The 18,958-nt window shown below is 52.1% G+C and overlaps 1 protein-coding gene across 2 annotated transcripts in view; it reads right to left on the bottom strand.

Moving 5' to 3' along the window:
• Positions 1-4,629: 4,629 nt before the first annotated feature.
• The window catches only part of Galnt10 (polypeptide N-acetylgalactosaminyltransferase 10), a 134,572-nt gene continuing 120,243 nt past the window's right edge, over positions 4,630-18,958 (bottom strand). For both annotated transcript variants that reach the window (XM_041664711.1, XM_041664712.1), the window contains exons 8-12: positions 15,310-15,417; positions 11,618-11,839; positions 10,563-10,679; positions 8,461-8,610; positions 4,630-7,664 (exon numbers count right to left, since the gene is read on the bottom strand). In XM_041664711.1, coding sequence (XP_041520645.1) covers positions 7,506-7,664; positions 8,461-8,610; positions 10,563-10,679; positions 11,618-11,839; positions 15,310-15,417 — 756 coding nt within the window. In that variant the 3' untranslated portion in view covers positions 4,630-7,505. The remainder of the gene's footprint in view (positions 7,665-8,460; positions 8,611-10,562; positions 10,680-11,617; positions 11,840-15,309; positions 15,418-18,958) is intronic.

The following is an 18,958-nucleotide window of genomic DNA, read 5'->3' on the forward strand; positions in this document are numbered from 1 at the left end:
TCAGGTCTGTATGGGCTTGGCAGTGAGTGACACAACCCTCTGACACCAATATGGCCAGAAGCGGCCTCCCAGATTCTGGGCATCTATGTAGCCGTTGGTGGCAACACGGGCCATGGATATCAACACAGACTCAGGCTATGGAAGGACCATGGACTTGGATGTGGTCCTTGACAGCAGCCAGGGTCTGGATGTCATTGTGGTCCTAGCTGGCACTACAGATCACTCATATTAGCATGACCCCAGCTGCTGTGTGGTCCCTGAATGCCAACATGTCTGCAGGTGGCAGCCCAGTCTCCAGGCATCTGCTTGGCCTTCGATGGTAAGAGGAGTCACTGACATCAACATGGACCCAGACATGGCTCTTGGCTGCAGTTCAGGTCCAGAGGACACCATGGCCCTGGGTGGCAGTACAGGGTACCCAGATTGTATAGCCTCGCTAGCAGCTTACCCTGAAAGATCAACATGGCCTTAGCTGTTGGCCCAGGCTACTAGCTTCTGCATGTTCCTCTGTGGCAACAGGAGTCACAGACATCACACAAAGCCCGACCACAACAGGGTCACAGGGCCATACATGGCATTTAGCATTCTGGGCCCAGATATCACCATGGTCCTGGGTGGCAGCACAGGCCTCCTAGATTGACATAGGCCTATGGTCCAGGGTGAAAGTGCAGGCCTCCCAGATTGGCATGGTCCCTGTGGGGACATATTTCTTGGACACTTGTAGGCAGAGGCTGCTTGTTGGTTCCCGGCCTCCCAGACCCGAAATAATCACACAGAAACTATATTAATTACAATATTGTTTGGCCAGTAGCTTAAGCATATTTCTAGCTAGCTCTTACATCTTAAATTAGCTCCATAGCAGTATTTTTGTAATAGCCAGAACCTGGAAACAACCTAGATGCCCTTCAATGGAAGAATGGATGAAGAAAGTATGGAATATATACATATTAGAGTACTACTCAGCAGTAAAAAACAATGACTTCGTGAATTTTGCATGCAAATGGATGGAAACATCTTAAATTAGCCCATTTCTATTATTATATATTTTACCACCAGGCTCATGGTTTACCAGTAAGGTTCTGGCTGGTAGATCCAGTCTTTCTCCTTTGGTGGCTACATGGCATCTCTCCGATTCTGTCTACTCTCTCTCTACATCTCTGTTCAGATTCCTGCCTGGCTTTACTCTGTTAAGCCATTGGCCGAAAGCAGCTTCTTTATTAACCAATGGCAATAAAACATATTCACAGCACACAGAGGGGAATCCCACATCAGACATTGATATGGTCACAGATGGTAGCCCAGACTTTGGGCATCCTCAGGGCTTTTGGAGATAACAGGGGCCACAGATATCAAGACAGACCCCCCTACAGCTGCATCAGGGCCAGAGCCCATGACATGATCCTTGGCCGCAGCCAATGCCCGGACATCACCATGGATCTAGATGGCAAGCAGGCCATCCACGTCAGCCTGTTGATCACCCTCACCCCCTAAGACCCACCTCTCTCTCCAGCACATGAATCATTCGGCTTCTTCCTCTCTCGCAATTCCCCATTCTGTATTCACTCACCATAATAGTGCCCAAACACCCTGTACCAGAATTATCGGGTCAGACGCTGGTTGATTTCTACCCACCCAAGCCAGAGGGCATGATGCGGAGCAGCTGCCATCCTCCTCATGCCCTGAGTACTCAATTAACCTCTTAATGGAAAGCATCCTAGTCTGGAGCAGCAACGCAGTCAGATGCATAGAGCAACTTTGTCGTCATGCAGCTCTGTTCCTGCTAGTGTCCCTTGTCCCTTGCTGATTATTACCATGTGAATCAAACCCCTCCTTGTACACTGTCCACCCATAATAGTTTTGTTATTAATTTATGCAGTCTTTATTTAAACCAGATAGCAGAGTAACAATAGAAACATTTGTGCCGCCTTCCGGATTTCCCTGTGCGCTTATCTCTTTCTTTTCAGTCCTAGGAATTGAACTCAAGGCCTAGTGCATTCCGGTGATCTACTGCTGAGCCCCAGCCCCAGCACTTATATAGCTATCTTGACTAGTTATTTAAATAAAATTATTTATGTTGGCCGGGCGGTGGTGGTGCACGCCTTTAATCCCAGCACGCTGGAGGCAGAGGCAGGCGGATCTCTGTGAGTTCGAGGCCAGCCTGGTCTACAAGAGCTAGTTCCAGGACAGGAACCAAAAGCTACGGAGAAACCCTGTCTCGAAAATCCAAAAAAAAAAAAATTATTTATGTTGGGCATGGTCTGCATGCCTTTAATCCCAGCACTATGGAGGCAGAGGCAACGACAGGTGGATCTCTCTGACTTCCAGACCAACCTGGTCTATGTAGCAAACTCGAGGCCAACCAAGGCTACATAGTGAGCCCCTGCTTCAAAACAATACCGACAAAGCCAAAAGATTACCTTTTTATCATTTTGTATGTATGGTGTGTGTGTGGGCCATGCGGAGGTCAGAGGCCATTCGTGGAGAGTGAGTTTTCCCTTCCTCCTTTCTGTGGGTTCTGGGACCGGAACTCAGGTTGTCAGGCTTGCACAGCAAACACCTTGACCTGAACCATCTCAGCAATCCCGGACCAGAGCCTTTTATTTTTTGAGGTGAAAGGCTGATGCCCTAAGACAGGGAGAGCAGAGGACAGGGACTGAGTTCCCCCATCCCTTCCTGTTGGGCAGTGGCTGGATCTACCTCCCTCACCCCCAATCTTCACCATTTGTTTTTCTCAGGCTCCAACCACTGTTTTTTTTTTTAATTTGTTGGTTTTTTTTGATTTATTACTATTTCTGTTTTGTTGAGATAGGGTTTATCTGTATAACAGCCCGGTTGTCCAGGAATTCACTTTGTGTAGACCAGGCAGGCCTTAAACTCATAGAGATCTGCTTGCCTCTGCCTCCTGTGTGCTGAGATTAAAGGCATGTGCCACCTTTTGGGTTTATTTTTATGTATCTGAGTATTTTGCCTGCATGTATGTACGTGCATTGCATGCATGCCTAGTGCTCACAGAGGCCAGAAGGCACTGGAACTGGAACTGGAGTTGGAGATGGTTGTGAGCCACTATGTGGGCACTAGGAACCAAATCCAGGTCCTCTGCAAGAATAGCCAGTGCTCTAACTGCTCAGGTGTCCCTCCAGCCCTATCAACCACTATTTATGAGTAAGCCCTTACTGAACTCTCCTCAGGTTTCCAGGGTGTAGGTGTCTTAGTCACTGTTCTGTTACTGTTAAGAGACACCAAGACCAAGGCAACTCTTACAAAAGAAAGCATTTAATTGGGGGCTTGCTTACAGCTTCAGAGGCTTAGTCTATGACATCATGGCACTTAGTGTAGCACACAGAAACCATATTATTTAAATCACTGCTTGGCCCAATAGCTCTAGCTTCTTATTGGTTAACTCTTACATCTTAATTTAACCCATCTCCACTAATCTGTGTATCACCACGTGAGAGTGACTTACCAGCAAAGTTTCGGTATGTCTGACTCTGGCGGTGGTTACATGGCATCTCTCTGATTCTGTCTCCTTTCTCCCAGCATTCACTTAAGTTTTCCCTGCCTAGCTCTGTTCTTTTGCCCTATCACAGGCCAATATAGTTTCTTTATTTATTAACCAATAAAAGCAACACATAGATGGAAGGACCACCCACACCAGTAGGGCTTGGTCACAGAGATCAGATAAGAAAGTATTAGGCTGGGTGGTGGTAGCTCATGCCTTTAACCCCAGCACTTGGGAAGCAGAGGCTGGCAGATCTCTGAGTTTGAGGCCAGCCTGGTCTACAGAGTGAGTTCCAAGACAGACTCCAAAGCTACACAGAGAAACCCTGTCTTGGAAAAAAAAAAAAAAGAGTATCGGATCCACTGGAACTGGAGTTAAGGACGGTTGTGAACTACCATGTGGGTGCTGGGAATTGACCCCGAGACCTCTGCCACAGCAGCAGTGCTCTTAACCAGCGAGCCATTTCTCCAACTCCAAGTGTGTACCTTTAAGATGGCTGCCACTCTCTTCCACCTGCTTTTAGGCCGGAGTCCTCATTCCTGGTCCACAGCACCCTCTGGTGGTTGCTAAGCGGCAACACTAGGGCCAGTTTCAGTTCAGGATTCCTCTGAGACAATACATTCAAACACTGGTCATTGTACTGTGAACTGAGGCCCAATGAGGGTAGGAGTTGCCCAAGGTCTCATGGAGGGGGTACTACATACCAAACAGTCTAGAAATACTTTGATAAACAGGTTATTTGTGATTGGTGTTTGTTCCTGTCATCACTCTTCAGAACTCCCTCCCTTTTGGTCTAATCTAGAAGACCCTGAGTCGTGGAGTTCACCCCTGTGCTTCTCCACACCCAAGTTCCTTTTTTGTCTCATGGCTTTTGCAGGAGCTGCCTTCGGTCCTCTCCTTGGTTTGGTCTTTCAGTTCTGCAGGGTGTTTCCTGATGGTCTCACCCCAGTTTCTAAGACATCCTGGTTAGCTATCCTCAATGCTTTGCACCACAATCATCCTTGCTTTCGTCTTTGCCTTCCCCTTGACTGGTTTCAGTGCCCTGCAGGACATCTGGATGCTGGGCAGGAGCTCAGCATTCTGAGGACATTGACAGAAAGGCAGGTGACAAGAGGCACAGCAAAAACCGCTTTAGAGAAAGTCTGGAGGTTTATTGAACAATCGGAGTCACAACTGAACGTGGGAGGTCGTCCTTCACAGGTTCAGTCTTTCAGGCAGGAGGGATGGCTGGTCTCAGGCTTTCCCCACAGAATCCCTGTCTCACTTCCCAGCTTTCCTACCTGCAGCCCCTGGGGACCCAGCCGTCCAGCTAGTCACAGAGCAGAGTGGGGCATATTAAAGTCCTGAAACCTGGGACCACTCTCACCCCATGGTGCCAACAGGACCCTGGCTCAGCATCAACCTTGAACCCAACTATGACACGGATTTGTCATAGAAAGTGTTAGGGGCAAGTTGATGAATTCAAGGGCAGAACTGCATGCATGCATCATCCCGTTCCCACTGCCAGTCTTTAGGAAACTATAAACACAACACCCCCTAAGCGCTGGATGCAAGCTGCCTAACTGGGACCAGGGACTGCTGAAGCCAAGAGTCTGCGATTCCCAGCTACGCACAGGAATGACTGACACAGGGAAGGCCGAAGAGACACCATGATGCTGACTTTGGAAATGCCCATGAGAGCAGCTTGCTGCCACCTGGCTGCTCTCAAAGCCAGGAACTCCAGTTGGCAGGGGAGGGTAGGACAGCTAGCCACACGAAGGCCTTAGTCTCACAGCAAGGACACTCTGCATTCCAAAAATGTTTCCAGAATCTTCTGGGTGCAGGGGCTGTGGGGGAATGCTGCCTTTCTAACCACATCTTGTTTTGTGATCTCGGCCTCTGAATAAAGCTTTGGAGGAAAAGGCGCTAGCCGCATGGCCCGTCACTTGGCCAGTGGCATGTCCACAGGTCCTTCTGCCTGTGTGGACTGTCAGCTAGTGGAAACCTAACTCTTTGAGAAAAGGATTTCCAAGCCTGACATCAAAACAAGGTGGGAAGTAAGCATTTGCAGTCAGCCACCAAATCAACCTGGCCCTTCCCGTGACATTACCTCCTCAAGTCTTATGCCCTCAAGTCGGACAGAGTTCAGCTCTGTCCGTGAGCTCTGAGGTGAGCTCAGAGGAAGTGGCCACCTAAGAAGGGGAATGAACCAGATGAGAACGGTCATAAACAAGCTACGTTGGGGATGGCTTGTGGCTGCCCCTGCCTTAACCATCTGCTTGGCTTGACATTACCTGGAAATCTAGCTGGTCATCTCACCCCTGATAGTGAGGGACAGGCAGAGCACTTTTGGGGGTTGGCATGTCCCCTGCACAGGTTGCCAGGGCCCTAGAACTTGCAGGCTCCTCGAGCCGTCCTGTCCAGGGAGGGCTCCTGCACAGATAGGCAGTTGCCTCTGTTGTGGGGTTCTCTGGGTCTCAGGTTCTGCTTCAAGCCTAGCACCTCCTGCCTGAGTCCCTCAGCTCACAGGACCTGCACAAGCGCCCCTCCTCCACCCGCCCCTGTTTGTTTGTCTAGCAAGGCACTAGGAAGTGGTTCAAGTTTAGGGAATCGGCTGTTCGGCTGCATTTTCTCTTTGTAAAAGGCACAGTTTTTATTGTAACGAGGCCACAGTGCTCTCTGAGGACTCGACTCCCCTTGGCTGCAACCTGCATCCCCACCGGGTCCTAGACACCTGTCCACCCCCTTTTTGATTCCTTCCTAGATGGCCACAAGGACACTAGGAATCCACCCGAGAGCTGTGCCAGCACAGGGGCCCTGTGGCGGTGGCTCTACACCAGCCACCTGGCCAACCTGGGGGCTTGCTGACCTCAGGACCAGAATTACTAAGGCAGAGCTCTGACCCTAGAACCATGGATCGGTTACTCCACTGGTAAGGTACACGATCAGGTGGCCCAATCTTTGGAGGGTGAGTTTTTGTTTGAGACCCCCAGAACCCTGACATGGGGTTAGGGGTGCTCAAGTGAGGGGACAATAGCTCATGAGATCCTCACTATTAACAAGGCTGCAGCTGTGATGCTCAGGCTCTGGTCCCCCACGGCCTCCACTCCTAGGGTCACACATGGGCTCAGGTCAGGGGTTGCCCGACACTTGGCTGCTTGCATTGGATGCCCGCGTACCCCATGGCTCATCTTAGCTTTGGATAGAACCGCAGGACTTTTCAGAATCTCCAGGGTTCTGTGAGGTTGGAACCACAATGGTCATTATCTGGGGGATGCTGCCCCCAGCGGACTCTAGAGGTGAGCACCTCTCCCATTCCTCTCTGATGCAGGGAGCTGACAAGGAGAGGCATAGAGAAAGGACTTTGGAAGCATGGGCTGGGAGCTGTTCAGTCTGGAGGTCTACTTAGTTAGCTGAACTAGCCCTGAAAACCTGGTACCCAGACAGCCCTGAAGCTGGAATGGGCATCTGAAATACCCAGAGAGCCAGGGGAGACATCCTTTACATCTGGCTACAGAGTAAGGGGGCCTTTGCCTAGTGATGGAACACTCTGAGGTCCCAGTGGGCTCTCACTGCCCTGGACCAACACAGAAGCTGGGCAATAATGGCAGTCTCCCCTGGGACAGGGACACTGCCTTGCCAGCGGCTGCCACATAGGCTTCAAAGCTGTTCCAAGGCCAATGCCACCTTTCTTTCCAGGGCACTGTCATGTCTGAACAGCCCGAGAGCCGAGAAACCTCATAGGACTAATTTTCTGGCCTGAGGCTGCCCCAGGTATTCCTCCCCCTTAGGGGACATGTTGACAGCTCGAAGAGCTCTGCTATAAAACAAGCAGGCTCTGCCTCCTTACAGCGCCATTTGTACGGTCTCTTCTCCCTCTGGCCCCACCACACAAGCGCTTCAAGAACCCTCTGTCCCAAGCCATTTGGCCCAGCACCTTGGTGCCCACAGATGCCCTTCTCCCACGGGAGGAAGGTTTGTAAGCTCCACAGCAACCCGAGGGGGCTCGTCGAGGAGGTCTGAGGACTCAGTTTCTGTTGAACTTTTCTAAGACCGTAGAGTTGGTGTGTTCAAAGAGCCACTGCTGGGTGAGGGAGGAAGGGTTGCAGGTGTTCATGAAGATCCTGTGGTCGCTTTCGCTGCAGTCCATGCAACTGCCACTCACAGGGTGGTACAGGGTCTTGTCCTACGGGACAGGGAGGTTGTCAGGTGGGGGACACAGAAGCCACGACAGCAACGAGGAAGCAAGAAGTCGATTCGATTGATGCTCATATCCTGCTGGCCTTGCTCTTGGCCATATATGGCCCAGCATGTCCCATTTCCTTGGGATGGATGCTACTTCCAAGCAGGACCTTTAACGCAGCCTGCTTCCAACCAAAACGCTACTTGATCCCTGCTGTGGGGCTTGGCTGCTTGTTTTCTTCCTTTTCTTTTTTTCTTCCCTCTCTCTCTCCCTTCTTTCCTCCCTCCCTCCCTCTCTCCCTTCCTTCCTTCTTGTGTCTCACTACATAGTTCTGGCTGACCTGGAACTTGTTATGTAGACCAGGCTAGCCCAATCTCACTGAGATCTGCCTGCCTCTGCCTTCCCAATGCTGAAATGAAGATGTGCACTACCACACCCTGGCTGGCTTTCTTTTTACTCCTCCCTCCCTCCCTCCCTCCCTCCCTCCCTCCCTCCCTTCCTCCCTCCCTCTCTAGGGGTTTCTTTGTGTAGCCTTAGCTATCCGAGAACTAGCTCTGTAGATGAGATTGGCCTCAAATTCACAGAGATCCTCCTGCCTCTGCCTCCCAAGTGCTGGGATTAAAGGCATGTGCCACCACTTCCCTGGGTGGCTTTCTTTTTAAAATGCATGAATCTGGGTTTCCACCCTCTCTCTCAGAGCCAGATTAACAGCAGAGAGGATGAGTGGACAGGATCCACAGGGAGAAGCAGGAGGCATTGCACTCCCCGGTCTGCTCCCCGATCCTGCACCGCTCCCCACCTTGCGGTACTTCCACAGCTGGTTGCCCTTCATGCTGTGGCAGTCATAGAGGGTGACCGGGCTAGTGTGGGAGACAGCATCGAAGCAGAACTTCTTGGTGTGCTGAGGGTCCCCAGGCCGGATGTCCTCCCTCCAGGTGAAGGTGAAGACCTGCGTACATAGGGACATCAATAGAAGCAGCAAACACTGAGAACACCCTTCATTGTTTTCCAGTTTGTTTTCTGAGATGGAGTCTACTGTTTGATGGCTCCATCGTGTTATACAGACAGGGATAGTCCTAAGCTCCTGATCTTCTTGCCTCCAGCTCCCGAGTGCTGAAATTATAGGCACGTTCTACCATGCCTGGCTTGCTAACCATCAATACTCTGTCCCTACAGAAAGTGTATAGTTGCCACCAGAGACCTGCTTTCTCTTACTAGAGATTCAGCAGCACCTACTAGAACTCTCTAACATTGGAATCACAGTATGTCTCCCCCCCCTTGTCTATCTGCCTTTCTTTCTTCTCAACTCAATCTCCTTATGGGCACTCTAGCAGCCAGCACACTTACCGACATCTCGCTCCCTGATGTCACTGTCCTGTCTGCCTCTCGTGCGTCTTTCCCCAATGTCAGGGCTGTCCCCAGATTCTGGGTTAAAAAGCAGCCCACTAAGAACATTTGTGCGCAAGTCCGTGTACACAGTGGGGCTCCAGGCCAGCCAGGGCTACGTGATAAGCCTCTGGAAGGCTGGGATTGTGCTGACTTCACCCAGCAGCATGGAAAGGATGGCCAGCAGGGCCAGGTCCTCCAGGAAGGAGATGCCGACCTTCCTGTACCCACTGGTGATTCCCACCAGCAGGGTTTGCCTGTGCACTCACTGCTCAGGACTCTCTTGCATTTTGTGAGGAGGCCTGAGCAGTGAACACTGCTTATGCTTTTAGTACATCTGTGTTTTTAATTCATATCAACAAGAAAATAAACGGTGACAGAAGCTGGCAAGGACACAGGGCAAAGGGCTCTGCTACCCTGGGGAGAATTCAACGTTCGTGCAGCCCCTGTGAAAATCGGTGTGGAGGAGCCTCAAACATGAAGCCTAACCTACTGTATGTAACCCACTTCTCCTCAAAGGAATCTACACCAATGCACCAAAGAGAGGCCTGCTGTTTTACTTATCGAGAAAAGGTCTCACACAGCTCACGCTGGCCTTGATCTCCCACCTCCTGCCTCAGCCTCCAGAGGGCAGGGATTAATTGCAGGCGTGTGCCGCCATGGTCAGTGCTGGGGTGTTGAGGATTAAGTCCGGGGCTTTGCACACATGGGGTAAACCCTCGAGTAGCTGAGCACTTGTTTCCCAGTGCTTTTTGTCTAAATTTATATTTATAGGCCGGGCATAGTGCACACCCTTAATTCCAGCCTACCGGAGGCAAAAGGGCAGGAGGATATCTGAGTTTGAGGCTGATCTGGTCTAGATAGCAAGTTCTATGACAGCTAGGGCTACATAGTGAGGCCCTGCATAGCATGAGTGTGTTGGTCAGGGGAAACTTTTGGAATTTGGTTCTCCCCTCAACCCTGAGTTCTGGGGATTGAACTCCGGTTTTCAGCCTTGAAAAGCAAGCACCTTTACTGCTGGCCCATCTTACCAGTCAGCCCCGTTTAGGGATTTTATAAGCTGAGGAAGACAGACAGGGCACATGCTGCCTTCCAGGGCAGTGCCCTCTCTGAGTCATTACTGTGCAGAAAGGTCCCCAATAGAGCTGGCCAGAGGTTAGTATCATGCTCTTGAATTTGCAGAACCATGAGAACTGAGAGCTAATAAACTTCCATTCTTTATAAAGTACTCGGAACACAGCATTCAGGTATAGAAACAGAAACCAGAGCAAACACGTGTGTGGACACACACACACACACACACACTAGTGAGATGAGCCAAAAATTGCCTATTGGTTACAAGTATGAGGGTGGGGGTTTATAGGACAGTCCAGATGAACAGTAGTACCCGTCACATGCAGGAATTCTGTCTCCCTTCCCCTGGCGCTCTGGGAGCACCGAGACTTATCCTCTGGTTGACAACTGTCTCTGTTCACTAAGCGTGAGGACCTCAGAGTCCCTCTGGGCAGCCCTTACCTGCATGCTGTTCCAGCCAGCCTCTCCACGGCCCCGAATGCAGGTCTCAAGCCTCAGCGGAGAGCCCAGTGTGCCGTGCTTCGTGTCTGTGCACAGTCCCGTGCCCACATTGCGAATCTGAGGGGACAAAGGAAGAGCAACCGCTGAGGCACCTCAAGGCGTCCACTGGGCCCTGCTGGGTGGTGAGGAGACCAAGGCAGGCTGAACTCTGAGCTGCCTTAGAGGAGCTTGCCCCAGGCTGCAGGAGGTCCTCCTGACTGTGAGGAACAGGATCTTAGTGGCTCCCCAGTGATACTTCCTGAAGCCTGGGAAGATGAGGGAGGAAGGAAGGAAGCCAATGTCCTCCAGCGGACTCACTCTGAAAGCATTCCACCCAGCAGATCCAGGATCCAATTTGACCCCCGTTCTAGGAGCCTGAGGAGTAGCTAGCTGTCCAGGGACAGTATCTTTGCTATCCTTCTAGAATTATTCTTTAGGGCAAGGTAATGACACAAGGAAGCAGGAGTCCTCCCCAGCCCACTCCAAAGAACAAAAATGGCCCTGACCCCATATCTCAGCCATGAAGGCTGGGGATCAGAGCTGCAGATTTGCTTAGGACACACACACATCACCAAGAGGCAAGGTGGTGACAGTTGAGTTAGTCTCGGACGGGCTTCTGAGGTTCTGGTGAACCACAGGAGAGCCAGTGGAGATGAGGCCATTACAGCTCAGTTGTTCCGAACCTGACCTCTGTATTCTTAGTCTGCGCTGTCACTGGGATCCATGGGCTAGGAACTTGGTTTGCCTGAAGAGCGTGGTTTAGAATGAGCAAGCTCCTGGGTTCCCGTCCCTGGCACTGCGAGCCCAAGAGCCCAGAGCCAGCAGTGTGTCTCATGGTCAAAGGTGAAATGGATGCTGACCCAGCTTAACTCCTCAGAACACTCACCAGCACAAGAAAACAAAACCCAGCCCCGCCATGACAGGGTCCAAGAGAGAAAGGGAAGAAAGGACCGCTGCATGGCCTTCCTGGGCACGCTCTCTCCATGCGGGCGCCCAGTGGCTTCATCTACACTCACCTCCCCCCACGCCGCTGCTGGGGGCTCCACAGGTGGGTAGAACTTGGGCAGGTCCCAGGCAATCTTGGTCATAAACCACTTGAAGCTCTTGCAGTTGAGGGAGCTTCGGAGCTTTTTCTGGGCCACGACATCCCCGGCTGAGAGGTGGCGGTACTCGGGTCTGCGCTGGTATATGTATTCCGCGTACTCGTCCATCCACACTTCCGCCACTCGCTTCAGGTTCTGGAATGAAAGACATACGCAAGGTTCAGGCCCTTGCACCTTAGTTTTTGAGGCAGGGTCTCTCACTGAGCCTGGAGCTAGGCTGGTAACCAGTACACCCCAGCTATCCTGCCTTCTCCTGGCCGGGCTTGGTTATAGGTTATCGGTGGCTTTTTACATGGGTGTCAGGATGCAAACTCAGGTCTCATCGGCACACAGAGAACTTACTAAGCCACTTTTCCAGCTCTTCAAAGCCAATGTGAGTTGGGTTTCTGTCATTATCCACCAACTGGTTGTGGCCAAATTCCATGATAAGAATAATGTGCACCCAGACCTCCTAAATCCTACCAGCAGGTGGGATTTCTCGCAATCCTCAGAGGTTTGAGAGCTTAATGATAAAGCCTCAGGACAGCCAACTACAAAACAACAACCCATGGGGGAGACAGCCCGAGGTGAGGGCAGCCTTGGGCAGAGCAATCAGGAGACAGGAAGACTAAGATCTTGTGTGTCAACCATGTGAAAATCCTCTATTCTTGCAGTGTGCTCCACTCAGAACACAAGAGCGTAAGTCAGAGGGAGCTCCTGCTTGCAAACCTCCTCCTTCGAACCCAGGCTTCCTTCAATGGCGAGGGTCCGTTTCCCCGCCCTCAACACACACAGAACTGGAGGGGCTAGACTTCCATCTTGAGGTTAATCTGAATTTTCCTCTGAAGTGTAACAGTTATTGACACTTGTGTGTAAAGGTTTGCTTTAGGAGCAGACAGCATGGCGGGGGGACTGGACAAATGTTTAAGTGTTTTCTGGTGGAGATAATTGAGTTCTGCAGACCAGATGGTCTCAAGGCACAGCGCTGTAAAACAGCCAGGGCCTAGGTAAATGAGGGAGCGTGGCCATGCACCCATAAAACTTTATGACGTCAATCACCATTTGATTTTCAAGTGTCACAACCTGGTGTCCTAAGTCCCTTGGGTTCTCCTCCAGTGTCTTAAAATTGTGAAAAACCACTCTTAGCTCTTGACCCGGGCAGAAAGTCACCTTCTCCTGAGCATACTCTGAGGCATGGTGACACCAGGGAGGCCCTGCATGGGAACCCTGCCCTGTGGAAGGGCTCTGTGATAGATTCCAGAGACAGCCAGGCTTCCTTACAGCCACTGACCCTACTGGAAGAGAGCGAGCTCCACTGGGTGCCCGCGCAGCAAAGGCTGGGCCTGGCGCAAGTGGAGGGCCTCAGGGTTTGCGCATCAAGAACATTCTAGAAAACAGGGACTCTTCTCTTTCCCTGGCCGGCCTGGCCGGGCCTGTCCCCTCCACCTGATGCAGGACTGCCTTTATTGTATCCCAGTTGCAGGGACAGGCCTGTGCAGTAAGACCCGGTGTTTGTTCTAGAGGTAGATGAGCCATTAAGAGAGCATGCTGGTTCTTTCGGGGCCCTGAGAACCTCTAAATGTCATTCAGGAGGCAAGTGCCCTAGAAGCCTGTGAATTTGGTTGCCAAAACGGTGAACTGACTTTTTCCCCCCCCTTTTTGTCTTTGTAGACAGGATCTCAACTATAAAGCCTGGCGTGGTTTTGAACTCTCTATCCCCCCAAACACGTTGCACTTGACCCGGAACTAAATGATGGCAGTACAGCTGCAGTTCCGGTAGGCGCAGGCACCTCCTGTGCAGTCATACAGGGGATGGCTGGGCTTACAGAGGAGAGATGGGATGCGCCACTGGGGCCAGCTCATGTCAGACACAGGCCCTGACTCAGGACAGAAGGCCAGCGATGTCAGGTGCCTGAACGGGATTCATGTGAGGGACAGAAGCCCCCAGTCCAGCTCTAGCTGTTAACAGGGGTGCAGCCACTGACACCCGTGAAGACAGTCACAGTCGCTGTGTAGGGAACAGATGCAGGCGCCTGTCAGACTGAAGCAGGAGGAGGAGTTATTTAATGTTTTCACTTCCTCTGTCCAGCCCGGAAGTGGAGAATGGAAGCCAGGGAGAAGGAAGGTCAGTGTGTTGCTACTCTGCGGGGCGCCTGGTTGGAAGGCAGGCTTCTGTGGTGTCACTGAAGTCCTACAGCACCCCGATATTTATCTCCAGCTCGGGAAAGGATGCAGTAGGGCAGGTCCCGGGTCCTGCTCAGGGGTCATGATCCCCCTGTTCCTAGTAGCCTCCAAGAGTGGCAGTCTCTGGCTTATGAAAAGACTTTGACTCCGTTTTCCTGTTCTGCATTCTGCAGGGAAGGCCAAGGGCATCTGAGAAGATTTCCATCTCTTGGTGGGCCTGACGTGGAAACCATATCCTCTGCTAAGGGGCTGTCCACAGAGCAGTGGGCCTGGAGGCTGTCGTTAGAGACTCTCGCCACTAGAGGGCTCTGCCTTCCTGGCCATGCTCTGGCTCAGCGGTGCTGGAAGCTGAGGAAATAATTCCTGGAAAGGCCTGGAAAACCCGACAGTTGGGAACCCAGGCAGAAGGTCTCCCAGTGCTTCTTTGTTGGGGCATGGCTGCACTCTGGCCTTTCTAGTACTACAAACAGCACTGTATCTTTCTAACCCCACCCTTGTGGTCGGGCATCTCCTTCACTTATTTTCGAGATCACCCTTATTTTTTAGTTAAAAAAAAAAAAAGATTTCCCCAGTAAAAGAACTCCCATCCCCCAATTCTTTTGATAATGATTACCCCCAATTTAGTTCAATCCTTGACATGGTTTTCAGGCCAATGAAGCAGATTGACACGTTTGGGCGGGGGTAAAAGAGAGCCATTTATTTTTTATGCCTCCCCCCCCACTTCAACAGCGATGACAAGGCTACCGTGTTTGCTTGACATGTCTCTTTAAACCACCCCTTGTCTAGCTCTGTGTCTCCGTCATCTCTACCGCAGGCAGCCCTCCTGTGAAACGACCAGCTCGCTCCACTTAACACATGGGTTTCCTGTCTTTCTGTAGCGCTGGGCAGTGCTGAGTTGAAAGGATCAACTCCGTTTCAACAAAGTTCCAAACGCAGCCTCAGAGGAGTCAGGGCCCCCTCCCAACCCCACAGCCTCAGAGGAGTCAGGCCCCCCTCCCAGCCCCACAGCCTCAGAGGAGTCAGCCCCCCTCCCAGCCCCACAGCCTCAGAGGAGTCAGGCCCCCCTCCCAGCCCCACAGCCTCAGAGGAGTCAGGCCCCCCTCCCAGCCCCACAGCCTCAGAGGAGTCAGGCCCCCTCCCAGCCCCACAGCCTCAGAGGAGTCAGGCCCCCCTCCCAGCCCCACAGCCTCAGAGGAGTCAGGCCCCCCTCCCAGCCCCACAGCCTCAGAGGAGTCAGGCCCCCCTCCCAGCCCCACAGCCTCAGAGGAGTCAGGCCCCCCTCCCAGCCCCACAGCCTCCAGGGAGCCAAGCAGGGCTCTCTGTAAGGTCCTTTCAGTTGGCTTTCACTTGGAGACCAGCCAGCAATCACTTAGCCTGGGACCCCCTGGGGCCCCTAAGCTCCCCCAGGCTACCCCCAGTTCCCTGGAAAGCCACCGTCTTACCCGGGCCAGGCTGACTCCAGCAGGAACCTTGTAGGGCACATACTTCCTATAGATGTGGCCCACCCTGGAGCAAGGGATGTCCTCCATGCGACCCCCACACATCCACACCTGCAGGGCGAGAAGGGAGCATGAAGGGGATGACTCTATACCTTATGTCCCCAGCCCCTCGGATGCCAGCACACAATCTGCATGGCTTTCTCAAGCCCTGAACTCAAAAACGGTGCAGAAAGATACCTGCAAGGCTATGGAAAGAGCTGCCAGTCGCAGCTGCTGAGCAAAGTTCCAAACTGCGCAGAACCCACTGCAGACACTGAGATGCACAGGAAGTCAGGGAGAGCTGGAGGTCGAGGATAGGACAGAAACCCGTGGGCATGACGGGGCCACTGTGCTCTTGAATTCACAGCAGCTGTGGTCACCTGCATAAGACCTGCCCAAGACTGGGCGCCATGGGTCAACGGATGGCTCATTGGGTAAAATGCACCTACTGCCAGGCCTTGGGATATGCATGGTGGAGGGAACCGACTCCCCCAGCTTGTCCTCTGACCACCACATGTGTGCCATGGAAGTCCCCAAATTTATAAATAGAAATAAATAAAATAGATTGGGCCCCTCAACAGTCCCCTTTGAATGAGGTGTTAAGGGATGCCAGGGAGGAAGGGACATTTTCTTCAGTGGTGCAGCCACTGGTAAGGTGTCCGCCATCCTGCGAATAAATAACACTAGTTGAGCTCACTGGTTCCCATGCACACGAGACATGAAAGTAGAAGGGGACAGGCTGGGAAAAAGAAGGGGGTCAGTGAGAGGGGGAGGAGGCTGCAACACTGTCCTCGTGCGCTGGGATGGTTTACGGGGACGAGAACACCAAGTGCGCAAAGGCTCAGGGGTAGGCACAGACACTGTGCTATGGATGCTAGAGGCTTGGAGTCCAATGGCGTGTGAAGGAAGGGAAGGAAGGCGTGGGCTCTTGTCAGAGTGAGGCTAGACAGGGCGTCTTCGTAGCATTCAGTTATACAAAGTTGGCTCTGCTCATAGAATGGGGTGGGTGCAGTTACAACAATCCAGAATCGAGGCCACAGTGGCTTTGGGCATGGAGGGTCCTAGCTGTTTCTGGGACATTAACCAAGTTTTCACATTCCGTCTCCTGTGGAATGAGGGGTTGGCATGGGACATGGATGACCCAAGTTCGGTGCAGCACCCTTACTGGGGGCGCACTGCGGGCTGGGCTTCATGTCCTAATCTAGTCAGGGCTCTCAAAAGGTCCTGGGTCTTACTACCCCCTGCCAAGATGAATGCAGGATGTCCTGTGTGCCATTTCCCATGTGGGAGGTGTTTGAGGCTGCAGTTAGCAGAGGTGCTGTCTGGGAGTGCAGCTTTCCTTGGACAGTGGGAAAGAAGGAAACCTTGGCTAGTCAAGTGAACAGAACGCTGGTCTCAAGCTAATGGGCTCTGGATGCTAGATTAAGGTCAAGGCCAAGCCAAGAAATTTATTTTTTAAAGCAGGAGATATTGATCGGCCACCAGGCTCCCCTCGCTGAGGACTGATGGACAAGTCTGCTTCTGCCAGGCAGACATGCCTGCTCACTGCCAGGCCACCAACCTCTGCCTTCCTGAGAGTCGGGTGGTGGTGCCAAGCTGGTGGGGGCAACTTGCCTACCCTGGTTCTGACCATCTCTTGAGACACGTTATGAGTGGAACAAATGAAATCCAAAGTCTTCTTTTCTGTGGGACCTCCAACTCCTTTGGCCCTGGCCATGCTGGCCACCAGCTTGAAGGACTCAGGGTGACCTTGCTCTGCTGGAAGGCTTGAGGGATCCAAGGTGTTCCCAGCACATAGGATGTCCTGAGCTCGCAGAGGATCTGGCTGGGTTTCCTCTCTGGATTCCTGCCCAGGATGGGGGTGCTGCTGGTGGCCGGCTCAGAATGGGAGTTCCCTTCAGGCTAAACCTGCTGTTGACTACTGAGTCTGCGTGGACTACCCAAGAGGCATCTCACACAGGTTGTCGGCATGAGAGGATACCATCCCTTGTCCTATTCCTCTCTCCCACAGCTCCTCCGTCTGGAGAACTTCTAGCACCCTGAATTCTGCTGCCTTCCCACCCTCCCTGCAGGGCCCTGACTTGACACCTCCAAGGCCACCTCACAGCTAGGGCATACACTTTTCCTCATTGCTTCTCTCTCTAGTATCCCACCCTCTGACTCCAGGAGGGCCAGGGCTACAGCTGGCTCTGGGACAGACTGACAGCCATCAGGCTAAGGACACACAAGGAGCTTCCCACAGGCTTCCACAGGCTGCTGGGGAGCGACAGGAGACGGCCCTGGAGAGGGAGCCATGGTAGAGAATGGATCTGGAGAACAGGCCTTTACATACGTTATTACATTGTTTTTGGTCTGGGCTACTGGTATAAGAGTCCCATTGAATGATGGGTTCAGAGGGGAAGGAGGAGGCATAGAGAGAAATGGTATCTCTGTCTGAGCTATAGAGCCCAGTACTTAACTAGCCTGATAAGATGCTATGTGCCAAATAGAGGACTCTGACAGCAGCCCGCTGGGGACGGGGACAGGAGAAAGAAGGGACCAGTGACTCTCTCAAACACTGCAGACTGCAACTTCTCTGTTTTATTATAAAGTCTCATGTAGTCCAGGCTAACCTTAAACTTTGGATTCTCCTGCTTCCTAGCGTTGAGAATCACAGGCATGCACTGCCAAGCTAGTGTATGTTGGGGATCGAACCTAGAGCCTTGCACATGTTGGGCAATTGCTCTAGCAAGTGAGCTCCATCTCCAGCCCCTTGCTCTTTCTTTTCATTTTCTTTTCTTTTCCTTTACTTCCTTTCTTCCAACACAGGGAATTCTATGAGGTAGCCCAGACTGGCCTTGGACTCACCAAACCCCTCCTGCCTCAGTCTCTGAGTGCTGGGATTACAGGTGTGTGCCACCATATCCGACTAATTCATCAATGGTGGTAAGGATTTAACTGTTTACTTATTTTGTGGCAGGAGCTCACAATTGCTGGACAAGCGCTCTAACACCGAGCTCCATCTTCAGCCCTGGAACGGGTCTGCTGGGGTTCTCCCATGAGGTGTGGAATCGGAGCTAGGTTATTAATCTGTGAGGCCCAGCGGCATAGGAAGATCCATCATAATTTCCGGAAGTGCACTTGGTGTCTTTCAGGCCAGTGTCTTTTCTGTCACCATGAAGAATGGGGTCTCAGTAAAGGGAATCTGGCCCTTGGGAGAGGCCAAAGCGCTGGTTGAGTAGAACCTTGTGTTCTGAGAGACACCATAGCAGATGAACAGAATTGCCGTGGGCCTGGAACACAGGCAGGACAGGTGGGCTGTTGCTGGCCAGGAGAGAAAGAGAGAGAGCTGAAGGAAGGACGCCTCCCTCCCCGAGGCCAGGCCTACTCATTATATCAGCTCATTCCCCGGGAGAGTGTCTGACATAACTGGATCAGATGGAACGCGAGCCAACCTCCTCCCTGATACTCCACTGTGGCTTCATTACCCAGTCTTTTGTAAATAAACCCAGTGGAGGAAAAAAAAAAAACCCAAGACCAAAAATACTATTTGTTCTGCTGCGACTGCCTGATGTATGGCGTTAGGTGGGTCTTTGAAACACATGGAACAAAATGAAGTCCTTTTGGGTTCAGA

Source organism: Microtus oregoni, unplaced genomic scaffold, assembly GCF_018167655.1.
Source record: "Microtus oregoni isolate MIOR12 unplaced genomic scaffold, Mior012 000015F_ref0000493, whole genome shotgun sequence".
Lineage (NCBI taxonomy): Eukaryota > Metazoa > Chordata > Mammalia > Rodentia > Cricetidae > Microtus > Microtus oregoni.